Source organism: Falco naumanni, chromosome 4 (assembly GCF_017639655.2).
Source record: "Falco naumanni isolate bFalNau1 chromosome 4, bFalNau1.pat, whole genome shotgun sequence".
NCBI classification, from domain to species: Eukaryota; Metazoa; Chordata; class Aves; order Falconiformes; family Falconidae; genus Falco; species Falco naumanni.
The window spans coordinates 87,909,733-87,929,887 of record NC_054057.1 but is presented as its reverse complement, the minus strand read 5'-3'; the positions used below and the strand labels follow the sequence as shown (position 1 = coordinate 87,929,887).

At 50.7% G+C, this 20,155-nt stretch overlaps 2 protein-coding genes across 2 annotated transcripts in view; one reads left to right on the top strand and one right to left on the bottom strand.

Moving 5' to 3' along the window:
• The window catches only part of USP31 (ubiquitin specific peptidase 31), a 34,343-nt gene extending 28,349 nt beyond the window's left edge, over nucleotides 1-5,994 (bottom strand). Inside the window, exon 1 of the mRNA XM_040590965.1 lies at nucleotides 5,317-5,994. Within this exon, the coding sequence (XP_040446899.1) occupies nucleotides 5,317-5,910 (594 nt within the window). The 5' untranslated portion in view covers nucleotides 5,911-5,994. The remainder of the gene's footprint in view (nucleotides 1-5,316) is intronic.
• A 353-nt stretch (nucleotides 5,995-6,347) lies between these two features.
• SCNN1G (sodium channel epithelial 1 subunit gamma) lies at nucleotides 6,348-18,442 on the top strand. The gene is given in 14 exon segments (XM_040592823.1): nucleotides 6,348-6,442; nucleotides 6,657-6,987; nucleotides 7,807-8,101; nucleotides 8,506-8,699; nucleotides 9,659-9,762; nucleotides 10,220-10,383; nucleotides 13,349-13,447; nucleotides 14,667-14,784; nucleotides 15,262-15,340; nucleotides 15,426-15,483; nucleotides 15,843-15,904; nucleotides 16,106-16,181; nucleotides 16,591-16,878; nucleotides 16,880-18,442. Coding segments are annotated over 14 exon segments (2,001 nt in total). The 5' UTR covers nucleotides 6,348-6,411; the 3' UTR covers nucleotides 16,982-18,442.
• The last annotated feature ends 1,713 nt before the right edge of the window (nucleotides 18,443-20,155 follow it).

Sequence of the window (20,155 nt, the reverse complement as noted above, 5' to 3'; positions counted from 1 at the left end):
CACTAAAAAAAACTAATGTGGAAAGACTGCCAAAGTCCTTTGTGATCTCAGTGAGGATAGAAGCATGCTCCAGTGTCACAATAATGATGTAGAAATCTGTAACTTGTTTTTTGTTTCAAGTAAAGTATGTCAGTTCCAAATCCCAGAGCAGCTCTAGGACAAGTCTCCCCATTGCAATGCCAAACCTGGGAACACCTGGACTGAACTGGAACACGCACTTCAAGATCCCATGCTACCCAGCCCCACTCAAAGCCCTTTTAGATGAACACAGGAACCGAAACACCATGAACCAAGAGACCAGGGACCAGGAGGGAAGAGTGAAGGGTCCTTCATGTCCCATTCTGCCATATCTTTGCATAAAGGGAGGATGGCCTGCTACCCACAGAAATAGTTCAGGAATAAGCAGTTGACACTGTCCAGAATAAAAAAAAAAAAAAGTGATAGCTGTGCTAGGCAGAAAGCAATATAATTAAATATGATCCAGGGGATCCCACTTCATATATAACTGGTCCCATTAGCAAAGGACAAGGGCTCTAGCGAGTGCAAGAGCTCATGGCTAACAGCTCCAGGTACAGGACTGAAGGCTTCCAATGTCTGAACTGCACCAAGCAGTCCCTTGCTGACAACGACTGTCATTTAATCTGCAACAGAAGGTAAAGGTACTGAGTGTGTCAACACTTTGCAGTTTCTTCACAATTCAGAGAAGTTATTTATTAATTCACAAAGAAGTGACCAACACAGTTGACAGACTGCTTGCCCCAGGTGTGGTATTTACACCAAGTACAGTTTCAAGACGCTTGTGTTTTGGAAATGCAAGAGTTATACACAGCTAGGATGAAATCTTATACTAAGCACAGGTTTAAAAATAAATAAACAAAAATGGAAGCAGCACTATTAAGCTTGCACAATAATCCGTGCTCTACTAACAGGGATTCTTTCTGGGTTCAGATCTAATTCTTGATAAGCCAACTCAAACAAGTTATCTTGATTTTGCTGTATTTGCTGTACACACTGCAGGTCATACAAATAAGGCAGTCTTCATCTTGTAGGACAAAAAAATGCAATCAGCACAGTTCTAGCATACAAAGGGTCTTGTTAAACATCAACATGTTTCAGTGTGCAACTGGCTTAGCTACCAAGAAAGCCTCAAAACAGAAAACAGCCTCATCATCCACAGAAAGCCAGAACTCCAAGGAAGGCAAAGGTAGAGGATTTGGGTAAGTACATACAATTTTTCAAGCCCAGTTAGTTTAAACAAAAATTCTTCTCACTTAAGACCCTCATCACCACCTCTGAGCGTTGCAGACAGATCCCCCATTACAAAAGGCGCTCTGTCCTCACTATCTGACATTTCCAGGAACTTTGCAGGCAGAATGGGACAGCTCCCTGGAAAAAAACAAGCCCGAAGCACAGCTACTGCCTATACAATAGATGTTTGTCACCATTGTCACACCATCACAAAGGGGAAAGAGGAAGCACAAGCTGCAATATTGGCCCTCATTATGAAAGCAGCAGCTTTGTTTAGGCAGGAACATAAAAACCACTGAGCAATCGGAAGAAAAAGGTCGGTAAAACAAACTGCAGATGAGCACAGGACCAACAGGAAAGCCATCCAAAGCAGAGATAAAAAGCAAACATCCATCACCTCTGCCACGGTGCTTCTGTACCTTCTCCCTGGGAAGGGCTGCCAGGGCTCTCTCCTGCTCCCAGCCCCAGAGCTGCTACGCAAGGAACCAAATCCCTCTGCTTCCATGTCCCAGCCATTCCTTTCCTGACCTTTTCCTATTGCTACACCTTCTGCACCTCCTGCTCCCCAGCCGCCTCCTGCTGCTCCTCCAGCCCCTGTGAAGATGTGCCTCCCCACTGCCATCACCTCCTGCCAGCTCAGCCACAGCAAGCAAAGCACGCATCCCTGGGCAGCAAGCACTTCCATGACAGGAACAGCAGAAGATACACACAGCTTTACCTACAACTCCCACCGCATTCCAGTCACAGACAGCAAGCACTCCCAAAGTCTTCCTTGGTGCCCTATCCCCAGCAGATCCTTGTCCCAAGGATAAGTCATCACAAACAGTTTGGAGAACACTCCATACAGATCCACGCTGCAGACTGGGAAGAAAAAAAATCCTTAAAAAAAAATTTTCTCGTGGCAGAAAGCAGTGCCAGGTTTAAAATGCAGAAACTGGCAGAGTTCCTTGTGCTTCAAGCAGATCTGACCAGAGATGATGTGCTAGCCACTGGCTGGGTGAACACTTCACCTCCCCTCACCATGCACTGGCTTCTTGCAAGGCTCTCTCTCAGCCCTGCAAAAGACAAGCAATTAAAACAAGCAGTTTGTATAAAATGGTATTTGCCTTGTTTTTAACAGCAAGACTATATGATTCATGAACTGTGAGATGGGTTATTTCAAGACTAACCTAAAAAGAGAGAATTCTACCAAGAAAAAACAACTAAGGGTAAGCGCATCTTGAAACTCGCTCCCTCAAAGGCCTCTGTCCACAAGGACTCAGAGAGACAATCTCCTAGAAAAGAATTTCCTCTGCCCCAAGAAAAAAGCCTACAAATATAAGAACGAACAAGAAGATAAGTATTATCCTTTATCCCAAAACATGCTTAGTGCCTGCAGATAAGTATTTAGGAATTGGGAATTGCCTTTGCCCAGCTATATTCAGTGCCAGAAGAGGGAAAAAAGCAAAAAAACCAGCACACGTGGATTTCTAAGCATGCTGGTTAAACAGCTTTTTGACTACCAAATAAATACTCCAACAGTAACAGCTATTGATGGTAATAAAAGCGCAAAATGACTCTCCTGAAAACACTTTTCACCCTTAAAAACAATTACAGCCATTCGCATCTAGAACGTTACACCCTCTATCCAAAACAAGCCTGAGGGGTTGCTTTTCTTGTTTTGGGGAGAAACAGTAGTTTCCAGAGTGAAAACGCCAACTTTCACTTTTCTCAAATCTACGCCTGTTGTTTACATCTTTAAATTAACTGTGCTGCAAATCTGCTGGTGAAAAAAAATTAATTAAGAACACTGAATTTAATAACAGGTTCAGGCTACTTAACTGTCTTTAGAGGTGTTAATTTACTATTCTAAGTAATTGACCCCTGTAAGGAAGCAGCCGAGGACTTGATGTAATGGCAAAGTCCTTCCGAGTAAGATGTAGGCTGTTGGCATTGTTTAGCACTGAACAGGAGCTACTCGGACAAGATCCCCCACAGCAAGATGCTTTATAAAACCCTCCAGGGGACCTAGCGGGCAGAAGATTGATGGGCTCCAGCTACATCAGCAACAAGTAGAGGAGCGTTCACTTACCATTAATGATGCCTGCAGCAAAGAAAGTTCTGCTATAAAAAAAAAACAAAAACCAACCCTTGCAATATGGCCTTAATTTAATCTACAGACCCATTTCTCTTCCTCCTGTCACTCTTATCTGAACACCTCTACCACAGGCCTGCATCAACAACATATCTTGCCCAGAAAGTGGTCTGCTTTCCCCTTTGATTTTATCAGTTACACTGGCAAAAGATAATTCTGCTTTCCAACCTTTTATTCCTGCTATTACTCAGGAGAAATCCACAATTTTTTCTCCTGCCAGAACAACTCTAGTGCAGCAACAGACTATGACAAAGGTGAGGGCCCCGCAGTGCCACCAGGACTGGGTGCACCAAAACAGCATCCGAAGCACTCCTCCATCAATAAACACTCCTGAAAACACCAGCTGCACATGGTCCCTACCCAACACCTGTGTGGCCACCTGTGCCAGGCATCCTCAAGAGAGGACAGGCACCCTCACTCCAAAGGCAAACAGCTAGGCTCTCCAGGGAACACCCCTACACGGCTGTGGGTAAGGGTGGACGCAACCACCTGGAAACACAGGAGAAGCAAAGTGAGGGGGTGCCAGCCCTGTGTCAGTCCAAACACCTCAGCATAACAAAGACCATTGACACCTCAGAGGAGCTTTTCAGACATCCCACCATCCAACAGACACCAAGGGAGTGCAGACCAGAGAGACAGTACCCACTGCCCTACCTGCTCCTGCACCTCATCTGAACAGAGGGCAGAGAGCCCAGGAACGTGCAAACTACATTTCTGCCATACTTTCATGCATCTGTGCATTCCCTCTCCAACTCACTCTGCAAGAAAACTCCCCTAAAGCAAAGGTCTTTAAGTTAATGGTTTGGAAGCCACCTCCTACCCTCTCATTCTTTCACACAGCCAAACAGTTTTATATGCCAGGGAACTGCTGTCACAACAAAACTTCACAATATTCTTACTGTTTCAAGAAGCAAGGCAGGCCTGGAAAGCTTTTAAAACAGTTGTGTCTTATTTCATCCAAAAGCATTGCAGGGCATCTTTAAACCGTAGGTGCAAAGGCCATGCCCTCTGCTACAGCAATTCCTGGGGCAAGCGCAATGCCCACAGTGGTGCAGAGCACTACATGGCGGGGCAGGGCAGGAGCCAGCACTGTTGGATCAAACCGTGGTGCGAGGGCCCCAGCAGGGAGAATGCCACGGTATTAAACACAAGTTAGTACAAGCAGGAGGTTATGACCTTGTACTCCTGAAGTGCGTTCCCCAAATCAGCCCAAACTCCCAAGTGCTTCGGGAGACGGTGGGGCACAGCTCCCAACAGCCGCCGCCTCCTCCTCCTCCCATGCACGCTTATGGCTCCAGCGCCACAACAACAATTAGTTGCAACTTTTCTAACGGCAGCAAGACAAAGCTATGAAACAGCAAAATGGACGCTTCCACCAGTAAAAAGCAGCAGAGCCATCAGCCAGCTTTCAACACCTTCGGTAAGGCAGGCAGCGGCGGCACCTCAACTGCAGGCACTCAACTGCAGGCGCTTGCCCGCCACGGCTGACAACGGGAGCACACTGTCCCTTGGCTACACGCCACCACCGCTTGGGGTCTGCCTCTCCAGAAGGACAGCAGCAAGCACGAGCAGCTCTCCAGAGCCCCTGGCACGTAGCTGGCAAGGCCAGAGGGCTTTTGACATGGTACAAGCGCCAGGACCACGATGAGGCCCTGCCACGCCCTGAGGAGCGGAGCCACCGGGCGGCCTGTGGCGTGACACCTCTGCACTGGTGTCACCGCCGGCGTGGGCCGGGCAGCCGCTCCCACCAGCCCCAAGTGCTGCGGGCAGGCCAGGGGCACCGTTGGGCCATAGCAGGCCCAGGCCGAGGTGGGCAGGCGCCCAAGGGCCACTGCCGAGCAGACGAGGCCTGGCAGGTGCGGCCGCCTCACGCTCGGCCTTCCCACCTCGAAGGGGCGAGGCAGCTGCCCCCTCCGGCCGACGGCCCCGCTCACCTTGAAGTCGCGGCTGTGCTGCGGGGTGTACTCCAGTGTCCAGAGCGCCCGCACCAGCTGCGCCAGCTGCTCGGTGACCTCGCCGGGTGCAGGCGGCGGGCCGTCGGCAGCGGGGCTGGGGGCCGCAGGGGGTGGCCCACCGCGGAACTGCTCTAGCGCCAGGAACTCGGCGAAGAGCTCGGTGTTGCTGAGGCACTGCAGGATGGCGTTCATGAAGCAGGTGTTGCCGTGGTTGCGCAGCCCCGCCACGCCAGGCACGGCCTCGGGGCCGCCGGCGGGCCGCGGCGGGGGCTCGGGGCTGCGAGGCGGGCCCGGCGGGAAGCAGCTGCCCAGGCCGCCGGCCGCCTGCGGCGGGGGCAGGCGCGGGGCGTGCGGGCCGCGGGGCTCGGGCTCGCTGCTGTAGTGCGAGAGGGTGGAGAGGGTCTTCAGCACGCGGCTCATGAACCCCCCGAGCGACCGCCCGGACGGGGACGAGGCGGCGGCCGGGGCCGAGCCGGCGCCGCCGCCCGCCGCTCGGCCGCGGAAGAGCCGCTTGCTGAAGGAGCGCTTCTCCTTGGCGCTGCCGGCCGGCCCGGGGCCGCTCACCCGCGACATGGCTGCGCGGCGCAGCGCACATCCCCGCCCGGCCGCTCAGCCCGCCGGCCGCCGCATCCCGCCCGCCCGCCCGCCGGGCCGCAGCCGCCGCTGCTCGCCGCCTCACGGCGCCGCCATGCAGCGGGCGGGGCGGAGCGCGCCGGCACGTGACCGCGCCGCCACCTTAGCGACGGGCAGGCGCCGACGCAGCGCCGCCATCTTTGCTGCTGGCACGGCCGGCCGGGGCGGCCCCGCCCCACCCCGCGGGCCCCGCCCCGTCCCCGCCGGGACGGGAGCGGGCTGGCGCCACGCCGCGCCGTGCCGCCCACCGGCGGGCCCGCGGGGCTCTCGCTGGCGCTCGCTGCGACACCCTGCCCGCTCCTGCCGGCCCCGACGGCCGCCGTGGGGCGGCGCTGCGCGGCCACCGAGCGGGGGCGGGGCGGGCCGGGGCGGGGGCGGGGCGGGCCGGGGGTAGGGGCCGGGGCGGCCGCCCGCCGTCCCCATCGGCAGCGGGAGCGCGGCATGGCCCCGCCGGGACCGGAGGGCGGCCGAGGTGAGGCGAGGCGCCGTGCCTCGCAGGACGCTATTGCTGCCGGGACGCGCCGCTGTGGGGCTGAGAGCCTGCCGGTGCGGGGGGTGCCGGGCTCACGGCTCGGTGCCGGGGGAGAGCGGGGCCCCCCTCAGTGCGGGGGCGGCTCCGGCGGCGGGAGAGCGCCGGGCCCCCCGGCCCCGGCCGTGCTCAGGGCCCGCGCTGTGTCTCCCCACAGCTACCGCCGGTGCCATGGCCCCCGGGAAGAAGATCACGGCGCGGATCAAGCGGACGCTGCCGGTGAGGGGCCCGCAGGCGCCGACGCTGAGCGAGCTGATGCGGTGGTACTGCCTCAACACCAACACGCACGGCTGCCGCCGCATCGTTGTGTCCCGGGGCCGCCTGCGCCGCTTCATCTGGATCCTGCTGACCCTGAGCGCCGTCGGGCTGATCCTCTGGCAGTGCGCCGAGCTCCTCATGAATTACTACAGCGCCTCGGTCTCCGTCACCGTCCAGTTCCAGAAGCTGCCCTTCCCCGCCGTCACCATCTGCAACATCAACCCCTACAAGTAAGGCCCGGGGGGCGCTGGCGGGAGCCCGGCCCGGGCACCCCCCCCGCGGCGAGCCCGGCACCGCGCTGGCAGCCCCGCGCCGCCCCCGCTGCTCCGCCAGCCCTTCCCAGCCGCGGGGTCTCCCTCGGCGGCGCCCCGGGTAGCGCCCACCTCTGTGCTGTGCCCGGCACACCGGGTTACCGTGGCGCCCCTCGGCTGTTGCCTGCTGAGCGAGGCTCAGTCGCTTCGGCTTGCCGCTCCAGACAATGCCCGGGCAGCTCCGTGGTTCTCTCCAAATTCCCTTCTTCCCGGGACCAAAGTCCCAGGATTGCAGACAACGGTGTCTGCCAAAGAATGGGAAGGGAACATCCGTCGCCTCTCTGTTGCCTCCTTCTTTCCTTATAGGATGCTTTGACGTTATCAGTCAACAGTACTTTTTCTCCTGCCAAATTACACTTTACATTGATATCTGTTCTGCTGCCAGCTACCCACCCTGGTCCCAGCAGGTGATCCAGCTCTCCAGTGCCTCTTGGCATAGGTGCAGAAGTTTTATTTGCACGTGCTCTGCCTCCTCGGGTTTGCTAACACAGCCTCCAAGGGGCTTGGGAATCTGTGAGGACTTTCTCTGTATTCGCTCTGCTTTGCTTCCTATGGTCCACTCTGAGAACTCTCCCTGGGCATAGCTATGGTAGTATGTGGTAGTAAGAGGTCGATGCGAGCCCGTGACAAAGACTTCTGTCCTGAGCAATGAGATTCGCAGCGCAGCGGGCAAAACGCTGCAGCGAGGTGGTGGGGTGAGATGGGACGTCACTTTCTACCATGTTGTCTCCAATGCAGGTACAGTTCCATGAAAGACTATTTATCTGAATTGGACAAAGAGACAAAAAAAGCTTTGGAGACTTTCTACGGATTTTCGGAGGGCAAGTCCAAGGTGCGCCGGTCAGTGGGTGAGTGGAACAGCACAGGGAGTGACTTCTTCAAACAGATCCCTCTGCTGAAGTTTGAGGACTTCTCTAGGACAGCAACTGACCTTCGCAGTGGCCACAAGAGGAAAATAGAGGGCAGTGTCTTTCACAAGGATTCGTCCATAGTGAACTCTGGGGATTCAAATGATATCATCGGCTTTCAGCTGGTGAGTGTCACTCTTCCTTGGCCAGCAAGTTCCTTGTGGGGCAACAAAGGGGTGTTCTGGGTTGGTATCCCTCCAGCCAGTTTTACTGCTTGCTTAGGTGGCTTTATTCCATCTGCTCTTTCGCCTGTGCCACCGTGGCTGCCTGTGGATTCGTCCCCGGCACCGTGGAGGAGAAACACCTTCCTGAAGTCTGCCCAAAGAGACTCAGTGCCTCCCGTGAGCTTTGCTTTGGGCCTGAAATACTTGATCATCTTAGCCCTGCATGAAGGGTCTTTGATGCCCCTTTGTGCCACTGTAACTTCATACCTGGTTATTACTGCGGAAGAGAAACAGTATCACACGTGCCTTGTAGAATACATAATTTCATTTCATCTGAAACACTTTTTCCCCTTTGTAATTATCAGTGCGATGCAAACAACAGCAGTGAGTGTGCACTTTATACATTCAGTTCTGGTGTTAATGCTATCCAAGAATGGTACAAGCTGCATTACATGAACATCATGGCACAAATTCCCCTGGAGACTAAAGAAAAATTGAGCTATTCTGCTGATGACCTGCTACTGACATGTTTCTTTGATGGCCTATCTTGTGACAAAAGGTCAGTGCCTGCCAGCTTAACAGGTTATTTCCAAGATATGTAATATATAGGAACTGAATATTTGGTATTTGCAGCAGAATATTTGGTAATTCCAGCAGGAACCATTTCCATATTTAAATGAAGGCAAACATTCATGTCTTTATGAACTTTGATTATGCTCTTTAATTTCATTTGTCTTCGTGTTCTGCTGTCCACGTTTCAGTTAAACCTTTTTTTTTTTTTTTTTTTTTTTTTTTGGCAGAATCAAATCTACCTGCTTACTGTGGCAGTACAGTTCTTGTGTGTCCGGGTAGCAGGGGAGTCATCCCTTCATACTAGGGGTAGCAGCAGAGTTCTCCCGTGCAGTTGTGGGGATAAGATGGCACATGTACATGGGTTTAGCGGTTTTCCCACTGCCATGCACAAAGCAGACTGCGCTGTAACTCATTACTGAAGGCATTTTGTGTCTGTAATCACACAAATGCAGAACGTCTGTTCTTGGAATGAGGACATTTGCTCGAGTGGGAGGGGGTATTCACAGGAAAGACAGGACTCTGCTTGAATCACAAGGGTGTGTCCTCAGCCTCCCCAGCGTGACAGTGGCTCTGACATCTTTTCTAAAAAAATGAAGATTTGTGTTCCTTTAGACACTTGGCTGTCAAATGAGAGGACTTTGTCGTGTTCCCCCACCACCTTCCTGCTAGTTCTGTAAATCTGCTTCCCCCAACCTCTCAGCCCCCATTCCCACACAAAAACCTCCTAAACTTTTAATTTCCTCAGGCTATTAAACCAGATCATACTTTCATGTAGTTTAAAGATATTAAAAGATCCACACTTTCAGCAAAATAAATTGCTTGGGGGTGGGGGGGCCGGGAAGAAAGGAAACACCTAGTCCTGCTATGTCTCTGCCAAAACAACATCCCCCAGCCTGCCGATTTTCTCGCTGCAGAGGGCAATGTAACAGTATTTGCTTCTTTCAGGCACTTCACTCGTTTCCATCATCCCCTGCATGGCAATTGCTATACCTTCAACAGCGGAGAAAACGGGACGATCCTCAGCACCTCCACGGGAGGCAGCGAGTACGGTAAGGGAACTGAGTTTACAGAGGAACTATTCGATAACAAGCGGTTCAGCGAACTGGATCCTACTGGAGAGTGATTGATGTGTTGGCTCTAGATTTGCAAGCTGATTGGGGAAATGCTTGTTTGAACTAGTGCAAACTATTGCCAGAGAATACAAAGATAATATCATTGCATCACTAATGTTTTCCATCTGAAATGACTGCTTCTCAGTTATATAACTTTTTAGAGTAAGTGTCCCCATAGAACGTGGTTGAAATTATTTGTTTGCTGTACTTGGGGCCGCAGAGGGACGTTACTTGCTGTGAGTGTCTCAGTGTAGCTCTGCAAAGGCTTTGCTTGATTGTTATAGTTCTACTTAAGCGCAGGTAACATTAAATAAACTGTGCTGTTCTCCCAGACCAGAAAAATTGGCTCTGGCTTCTGGTGTAACTCTGCTCCTACCTTGTCTCTGTTCTTCAGGATTGCAGGTTGTTCTGTATATAGACGAAGCAGACTACAACCCCTTCCTGGTGACATCCACAGGAGCCAAGATCATTGTCCATGACCAAAACGAATATCCCTTCATTGAAGACATTGGCACAGAAATTGAGACCGCAGCGGCCACCTCCATAGGAATGCACTTTGTGAGTGACAGCAATCTTGTTTCCAGGTGCTCGGCACCATTTCCTTGAAACAGATGTAAATATCAACCAATATGATGTTTGAACGTAGCCAGCAGCTGGAAGGCATCTAATACCTCACACCTGGGCAGCTGAAGTGCCCCAAGGAAAATGCTGTGATAGCACTGTGGAAAAGCAGGTCTTTATAAACCAGACAGCTATTGGGATTTTGTTTGTTCTCTCCTTCCTCCAGCCCCTTGGCTTCCAGGGGATTTTTGTTTGTTTGTTTCACAGCAAAATCCACAACCACAGAAATGTGTTGTTAAGTGCCTCGTTTTTCTTTAGCAATAAGCAGACGAGTTTGCATCCCACACAGGTTACGTACAGGGCAGGGGGGAAGAGAATGAGCTCGAGCTGTGGGTAACACCTGTTAGGGTCAGGTCTGTAGAGACAACTGCAGCACAGCCCTTTTAACTGTTTTGGGGGCGTAAGTCTCATTTTGCTGAGTTTCTGCTATCCCAGCTGTAAAAAAAAACTCGTGGGCAGTGACTCTGCCTTTGCCAGCTTAGCGAAGCATCTTGCTGTTGCTGTCAGCCAGGGCAGGGAGGGCTTCAGCTCCAAATTTACCCAATTAGTGTAGCACAGACAAGGCATTTGACCCAAGGGGCTTCTTTCTGTGGTGGAGAAGTGAAAGCGGTGCCATCTGGCAAGCCAGACTTTCCCCTTTCATCTGGATAGGCTGTTAAGTGAGCATTTTAGTTCTGCCTTTTCTTCGCTGATGGTTGAGTCAAATGCATCAGCCACCCTGCTTATCTGTCCTGGCTGGGTGTGCCAGATCTAGATAGTTCATGCATTAGAAAAGACATTAAAAACAGGGCTGATGGTTTTTAAGATGTGCAAATAGTTAACTATCTTCCAGCTGTCTGGAAAACTGTGGCAGCAACTGCTTGGGCTAACAGGCTGTGATAAATGTTACCTAACAAACAAAAAGTGAATAGGAGGTATTGAAACCAGAAGGATGTAAAGGAGGCAAAGTCTCGCAAGACTGTTCTTTATAACTCTTACACCGCACAGGAGAAAGTCACTGCAGGCAGAGTCTCAATATTTAATGTATTGTTTTCCTGGCACAGTAGATTTGGACTGTTGCATGTAATATAAAAAACCAAGATTGACCGTATCTCGGTGGCTATGTTTAAAAGATTTGGCATGAGGAAGTGATCTGATTACACCATAATGTAACAGCCGACATAGAAGCTGGACATGATTTCTGGACTCAAAACAAAAGCTGATGATCACTGTACTGCCAGTGAAGGGATACTCCAGAGAGCCTGCCAAGGGGGGTCGTGGTTGTCAGGACAGGGCTGCAGCACCCAGGTGCTGGATCAGTCCTTGTACCCGCACACAAGTACACGAAGGAGGACACAGCAGACGTGTGCCACACACGCCGCTGCTCGCTACAGGCTTGAGGGTGGCAGTCACAGTTTGCCAATTCGAACGTCAGTGTGTAGGTTATCGCTCATGTATTTCTGCTGTGTACTAGGACTTCTCCCCCCGCCTCCAAAAATATTCCAAGATGTTTGGAATGCAAACAAGGCATTGCTTGGTAGGAGTTTCAGTGCTTTAGTTAAATATTTAGTTTGGAAATTATTTCAGTACCTGAATGAACAAGTAAGCTTTTGTAGGAGTATAAGCCATGACAAAAAAATTCTATACAAAGGATCCATCATCTGCTGGAAAATACAGCAGCAAACTGAGGCAGGTGTCCTGGCATTAGACTGTCGGCAGAAGCTAAAAGCATATTAAAAGCTGGTTTCATTCAGTTTTCAGAAGTCATCCATCTCTGATATTGAAATCCCATATTTCTGTGTTGCCTCCAAAGAGAGATCTGAGCATCCTCCTAAAAGACCTGACTTGCCCCATACATGCCCATAGCCTTCTATTGCTGCAGACGAAAATGGTAATGCTCGCTATCAGGCTTGACCCAGTAACCTGTAGATCTATAGTCAGTGCCTTAAAGGTAAGCAGGCATTTCTCAGGTTCCTACTAAATTGATCCTTTGTAGGTATCAGCCCCTAATTTTAAACTCTGTAGAGAAAGATAGGTGAATGGATTCTTAAATGGATGACATTTCTTGTGGTTTCAGGCCACTTTCTTTGTTATGAAGTGGATAATTACTGCAGAAAGATAGTAAGAGTTTAGGGCTGAGTGGGGTAAGGCAGCCTGCAGGAAGCAGATGATGTAGCCTGAATCAGGTCTTGTGCATTTGAGGTCCCAGCCCTGGTTTCAGCAGACCTTGCAGGCACAAGCACTTGACATTTCAGAGCTCTTTTCTCTGGGCAGAGACTGCAGAACAGGAAAAGGTGTTAGCATTCATCATAGAAGAAAGGTCAAAGCAGTACCTGTAAAAAGTCCTGAAGGAGATAACAAGCATCTGATATAAAGTGATTTTAGAGGGGTGCCATTGAGCGCTAGTGGAGCCTCAAGTGCTGTTTTACCCATAGAACAGGAGCAGCCAATGCAACAGCAGCTCAGGAAGGTGTGGGTCTTCGTCAGAGCAAAGCAAAAAAAAAAAAAAAAACAACAACCAAACAAAAAAAACAACCCCCTTTCCCACAAAATGCAAATATATATCCAGGATAAATGATGCATAACCTCTAGGACTTTACAATGAGAGAAAACACATATATAAATTACTCTGCTTTGAAAAATTGTCAGCATTATGATTATACCATCTTGGCATTCCTGCAGAGGTTTTCAACAAAGACAGCAGGTATTCCAGCCAAAGTAGTGTTTTAGGAAATAGGTATTACCAAAAAAACCCACCTTGTTTTGGCAAGTGATTGACAAATCATCTGAGATGGCAAAAGGTAAACATGCTCTTCAAACCCACCCCGTCACTTACAGTTTCAGAATTGTGATGAACTGCCACTAAATCCTTTGGTTTCTTTGTGAATTCCAAAACCCAAGGTTTGTTCTTTCTGGTTCTCAGACTCGGTCTCGCAAGCTGAGCAAACCCTACAGTGACTGCACAGAGACTGGTGCTGACATACCAGTAGAAAACCTCTATAACAAGAGCTACTCACTCCAGGTAAATCTGTTATATATATTTTTTTACCAGTCACTTGAAAACTACCTTCATATAAACCTTTATAATATTCCTGTAGTTCAAGATCTGAGATTGTGACTAGTCCAGACATAGGGTCACTGCTTTTAACCACTGATGTAAAATATCACAGCACTTTTCAAAATCCAAGTTTTATTCTTAAGTGGTTGATGTTTGAAGTTCCCTTAGGCGCCCTGTTAGATAAAGGGAGAACATCAGCTCATTAGGCAATTTTCAAGCAATGTGAGACTGGAAAATATTGGCCAAGTAAATGTTGCAGCTTAGTAACCCTTGAAGCCAGAAATTGTGACCTTTAGGACTCCAAGAATAACAGATACCATCTAATCAGTATCCAGATAGCAGGATGTTTGTTTACAGAGTAAGTTTCCACTAATTTTGCATGGTTTCTGTAATTGGGTCCTCTTGGAGAGTGTCGGTTGTTCTGGCACTCTCCACTTGAAGAATTGTAATTATATTAGCTGCTGCCTACTGCAAAGCCTGTGGCTAGGCTGGGTTTTTATTTTATGGGGTATTATACCTGAAATCTGCTGTGATGTATTGCCAGGTAGGATCACACAGACATTATCTCAGGTTTTTAATAACACTACTTCACCGAAACTCAGTGCTCAGGAAGGCTGGGACTGGGACCAACAGGCTTGATGACTGGGATTTCAAAAAGAGAAGTTCAGTTCCTGCTTGTTCCAGCTGATTAAGTGTTTTAGCGCAAAACACTGACTCTATCACCCTATAAATCCTTACAACTTCAGGTCTCCAAATATGCACTAACACAATTTGGTCGAAGTTGTGAACATTTTCACCAGTGAGTCACTTCCCACACCTAGCTGTTGATTCATGGACCGCATGCCGTGGTAGACAGAAAACCTCCTCCTTGGCTGGGGAAAGAGCAATAGCAACACTGAAGCTTTTGGTGTCTATAAGAGAAGTGGGGGCATTCACAGAAACCACCTCTGGGAGGAGGTTATATTCTTATTTCTTGCACTAGAGCCTAAATCCTCCACGGCACTTTCTGCCTGTATTTGTATTCACTAACAACAGAGCATGAAGGCCCAGAGAAACAGGGTTCCCATCTTATCGCTACTATCATAAACAGAGGATGTTTTTAGGTGCATATGAGCCTGGACCTTGGTGCTGCAGAAGCGCAGCAGACTGTGCTTCTCACCAACTCCTGGTTTATCTCCCCCAGATCTGTCTGCACTCCTGTTTTCAGAAGGCGATGGTAGACTCATGTGGCTGTGCCCAGTATGCGCAGCCCTTACCTGCTGGGGCAGAGTACTGCAACTACAAGAAAAACCCCAACTGGAGTAAGTACTCAAACACCTCTTGCACTGCACGTGCCTCAACTACCCGATGTGAGCCACATCCGTCCACAGCACGATCCCTGGCCAGCACAGCTCTGCCTGCACCCAGCACCTCCCCAGCCACGCAGTGCTCTGGGAAGAGGCAAATCTGCCTTAGCCCACTTAAGACCCCATACTGCAGAGCCTTAAACTGCCTCTCTTATTTAGATTGACTTGTTTCTGATGGTTGTCCTTATTGCTTGTCATCTGTGCACACGTCAATGGAAGACTTGACCGGGTGAGGCAATTGTTTGTGCCTACAGCAAGTGACAACCACTTCTCAGAGTATTTTGCAATATTTATAGTGTAAATCTTTTTATTCCTACCACGTAGGTGATGGCCACAAAGGCTACCTACACCCCAGAAGCTCCACCGCAGCACAGGTAGCAAAAGATCATTGCTTTTCTTTCCAGCTTCCCATACACATGTCCTTTCTTGCAGTGTACTGCTACTACAGGCTGCATGAAAAGTTTGTGAAGGAGCAGCTGGGCTGCCAGCAAATCTGCAAAGATGCCTGCAGGTAAGTCCTGCCCACGACCAGAGATAAAATGCTGTGTGTGCATGGGAGTTCAAGCTCACAATTGACAGCCTGTCTCTCTCTCCAGCTTCAAGGAATGGGCGCTCACCACCAGCATCGCCCAGTGGCCATCCACCGTGTCAGAGGTCAGTTCCTAATTACACTCCGCCGTGACAGCAGCATGGCATAACAAGGCATTAAATAAACCCGGCAGTTCAGCGCAGAAGCAGTGGGGCCCTGGGGTATTCATTAGCACTTCGATGATGCTCCTCCCAAAAGCTGGGTTTGTAACATCTAGGTTAGGGCTTCCCCTCCAGGAGCTCACCATTAAACTAAAATTTGGCATGTGAGATGGGAGATCACCTCGGAGACAGGTGGCCCATCACATGCATTCAGTTCTGGCACCCGCACTGGTCCAAGGAGCTATGGAGCGTGAGCGCCGTTTCTGAAGGATTTCTACACAAGCACACACAGCTATAGCAGTATTTTCTGTCATGTTTTCCAGGACTGGATGCTTCGAGTTCTCTCTTGGGACAAAGGGCAAAAAATCAACAAGAAACTGAACAAGTAAGTTTCCATGTATGTGTTTCTAGCTTGCACCTCAAGCTCAGATATAATCTCAGCAGCCCTAATGATGGCAATTGAGGAAAAAGCTCCCTTAGAGCGGCCCAGCCCTACTGGTCCAACTGGTTATTTGCATAGTTTTTCAGTATGTTTCATGTTATTGTTTTACTAAACCCTCAGCTTGCCTTCTGTTTCTCTTCTCAGGACGGACCTTGCAAACCTCATGGTGTTTTACAAAGACCTGAATGAGAGATTCATTTCAGAGAATCCTGCCAACACAGTAAGCGAGCGCAGCATGTCCCTGCTCAGCCCCAGGAAGACGCGGCTCTTCCTCCCAGACAGGCTGGAAGTTTTCATCTGGCCAGAGAAGTGGTCCCATCCAGGCAGGGGCAGGAAACTGTTCTTGGACAGTGCAACCCAGGGCGCCCAGTCCTGCCCTTTTACCTGGGGCTGCTTTTCTAACTGTCCAGCCCCAAACCCTGCACCGGGGCAGCCTGAGGGCTGCCCGAAGTAACTGCAGCAGCAGAGGGTAACAGAGGCAGCAGAGGAAGGACCTGCTGCACTTAGTAGTGCTCAGGAAAGCCTGGGTGCCCTAGCTTGGCACAGCGTCCCTGCATGCCATAACCGTGCCGTGGATGTGTGCCTGGCGCCCACAGGAGCCAATAACCTTGCGCTCTCTTCTCTTCCAGCTCGTCATTCTTCTTTCCAACTTCGGAGGCCAGCTGGGCCTTTGGATGAGCTGCTCGGTTGTTTGTGTCATTGAGATCGTCGAGGTTTTCTTCATTGATTCGCTTTCCATCGTCATGCGGCGCCAATGGCAAAAGGCAAAGAAATGGTGGAACGACCGCAAACGGGACCGGTCAGGGAAGGCTCCGCAAGCCAGTGATCTGGAGAGGCAGGGCCACGACAACCCCGTCTGCATGGATGAGGACCTGCCCACCTTCAACACCGCCCTCCGCCTGCCGTTGCCACAGAATAACCCCTTGCCCAGGACTCCCCCCCCCCAATTACAGCACTTTGCGGCTAGAGACTGCCTTCACAGAGCAGCTGCCCGATACGCTGGAGGCTGGGCAACACTGACGCCTATTTATCCACCCATCCAGGTGCCAAAATAAGAGGTGGGTGCTAGATCCACGTATCCAGGGGTGAAAGGCATGCATCCAAACGAGCACTGAAGGGCTGTCGGGTCAGACCCTTATTCAGGGATTGAACTTGCAGTCAAAGCTTCTCTGAGCAAAGCTCAGACACAAAAGCCAAGGGCTCAGAGACATTAGGAATTTCAAGCAGCATCAATTCTCAAGTTAATCACTGCAGGACGTGGCTGGAGCAGGATGTGGCACTGAGCTGGGATGTCTTGCCAGACAGAGGCATGCATTAGCAACCAACTGCACACACCCCATTATATGCGGGCAGGAATTACTCCACAGCGGAAGATTGATGCCACATGGAGTATTTATGCTAATTGCTCTCTGCTGTGTGGCTTGACTTGTGGGAAAAACCCAGGGCTTTCAGGAATGTAGCATGACATTTGTAGGAAGGGGTATGACAGAGGTCTGGGAAGAGCACAAAATGGATAAAAGGAAAGCTCTTAAGTTGAATTTTGATTAGGAACCTGATTCTAGAGGTGGCCTGAAGAGCTCCTTGTTCTGAGATGGAAAGATAGGATAGCCATAGGTGTGCTTGTAGAGCAAGTTATTACACAGAACTTAAGTCATCCCAAAAGAATCACCTGAAAAGGGCATGAAATCTAATTCAGATCACAATGATGAACTGCATACTCTGCAAGCTTATTTCATTTAACATCACTTAACCCGGCCATTAAACACCACCTCAGAGGAGCTCGTTAAACAGCATGTGGCCTTGGCCACACGTGACTTCCCAGAACCCTCAAAGGGAGCCGGCTGCTCTTCCTGCTCAACCCCAGGCAAGGAATTCCCTCCTGCAGCCCCCTGGCTCACCACCCCAGCTGCCTGCCCCGGTGAGGGGACAGAGCCACGTGGAGCTGCCCAGGGCTCCGCATGCAGCCCTGAAAGGAGGCGGCCAGAGGATACATCTGTCCCACTGGTGTGTCACCCACCTTGCATATGCTCCCTCCATTCGATGGTACTGCATTAACACCTGTATTTTGCCTCCTGTGCTACTTCCATCGCTCCAGATCCTCCCAGTGCTGTGGGCAAGCTGGAGGCTGCTGCCTGCACCTGCCAGGGGCTTGCGGAGAGACCTGGGCACCCAGCTGAGGTGGCAGCACCCTCCCCCTGGCTCCCAGCCCTGCACCTGACTCCTACCATTGCCAATTCTTGGCTGCCTAGAGCACGCTGTATAGATGTTGAGGATGAATATAGCCTACACTGGGTTGGCTGCTTAGGGTTCTATAGAGCAAGAGTGATTCAGGGCCTGTGTGTGTTTGTGTGTGTCAGAAAGTTTTTCTTTTCCTTTCGCTTTATAAGCTTATTTTATTTAGGACAGTGAGAATCCAGAAAGGTTCTTTAATGTGCAATAAAACATATTTTAACTGAATTATTTAAATAGCTGATAAACGGAAAAAAATAAAGATATATTTTTGAATAACTGCTTTGGTTTGGTTTTTTTTGGTGGGTTTTTTTTTGTAAATCAGCGATAGGTGAGTTACTTCCTTGCAGGCGTCCTAAGAGATTATGAGACTTGTCTGTGCCTGCCCTGGGGCTGCCAGGTGCTGAGCTCCTCTGCAGAGGTCCGGTGCGTTGCAGGCTGCTGCTAGACCTGGCTGTGGAGCAGGGTGGGGGTTCAAGCGTTTCAGAAAGCAGCATTAGCCAGCAAGGTGACTGAAGGTGCTGGAACCTCAGGTGTCCCCAGGCAGTTCCACTCCTAGACAGTCCCTGGGAGACTGCAGGAGAAGAGAACGGGGTTTGCTCTGCCTCAGAGCCCTTTCTCTAACACGGAGAGAGGTGCCCAGTGCAAACCATTCCTTGTCCCCATCACCTCTCGAACACAGCAGCAAATAACATCGCTTGTTCCACTGGACTTGCCCCATTTGCAGCAAAATGGACCCAGAGAAAAACAGCTGCTAGTGCAAGCCAGGGCCACCTCCCCGTTTGCACTGCAGGCATGAGCTGTCGCGAGCACAGCGGTGGTAGAAACAGCAGCAAACTTCAGAGCCAGAGAACGTCTTACAAGAACCTCCTTCCTTGCCCATTTGTTGGTCCTTTATCCAGGAGCTGGTTTGGCTCAGTGACACCTGCCTAAGGCCCTTCAGAGGCAGAGCTGCTGGGGTCTGTTCTGCTTCCACCCCCTCAGAAGCACAGCCCCGATGGACATTGCAGGAGCAGGGACACCCCCCTGGGTAATGTTCGTTGCTTTTTCCCAAGCAAGCAAGCACTGCCAAGCAGGACATAACCACGATTGTTCTGTTCCTCATCTGTACCTGCGTGTGCAGTGGTGCTCGATAGAGTGCAGCTCTCCGGGGGACTGCAAGGTTCGCTCCCTGCTGCTTGCGGGCGGTGCCAAGGGGGGCTGTAGGGTTGCAGCTCACTGCTGAGCCTGCTCACACAGGGCTTCCTCTTCCTCTCAGGCTGCTCAGGTGATTCTGCCCAGCTCCCAGCAACCCTCTAGCACCAACAGCTGGGTTCAATCCTGCAATCACCTCCTGGACAGGGAGAAAACTGCCCACAGCTGCTGCCCAGAGCATCATGCTGCACTCGGCTGCCACAGTCAGAGAAGGGGCTGGTGCAGCCCAGGACCAGCCGAGGGGACATGGCTTCAGAGGGCAGCTGTGTCCCCAGTGCTCCTCAGCAGCCACGCTTCCCACCACAGCAGCAGCCAGAAGCTGTGTCATGCGGATGCCGCAGGCTGGTTCCTGAGTCTTTCTTTGGGTGCCAGAGGATTTGCCACACAGACAAAGCCTTCCAGTAATGCATTTGCTAGAGCAAAGCCAGACCTTGGTGAGGGCTATAAAGCAGATGATGCTTCAGACTGGTTATTTTAGAAAGCCTTGTATTTTTAAAGGCTTCACAGGGCAAAACAAAGGCTTTCTAAAATAAAAAGTTTTGAAATAAACTAAGTGGTGACAATCCTGCAAGAAAGCCATTGTACTGATGGGTCAAACTTCATGCCCGGCAACTGCAGTTCTAATAAGGAAAATATCACCTGGTTGAGAGCAAGGCTGCCGAAGTGCCCGCAAGGCCCCTCTGGTCAGTAACCCAGGGTGTGTGTCCTAACAGGCGCTTTTTGGCAGGAACATTCGCTTTAATCTCTGGAAAAGCACAGGTTTATGTAGGT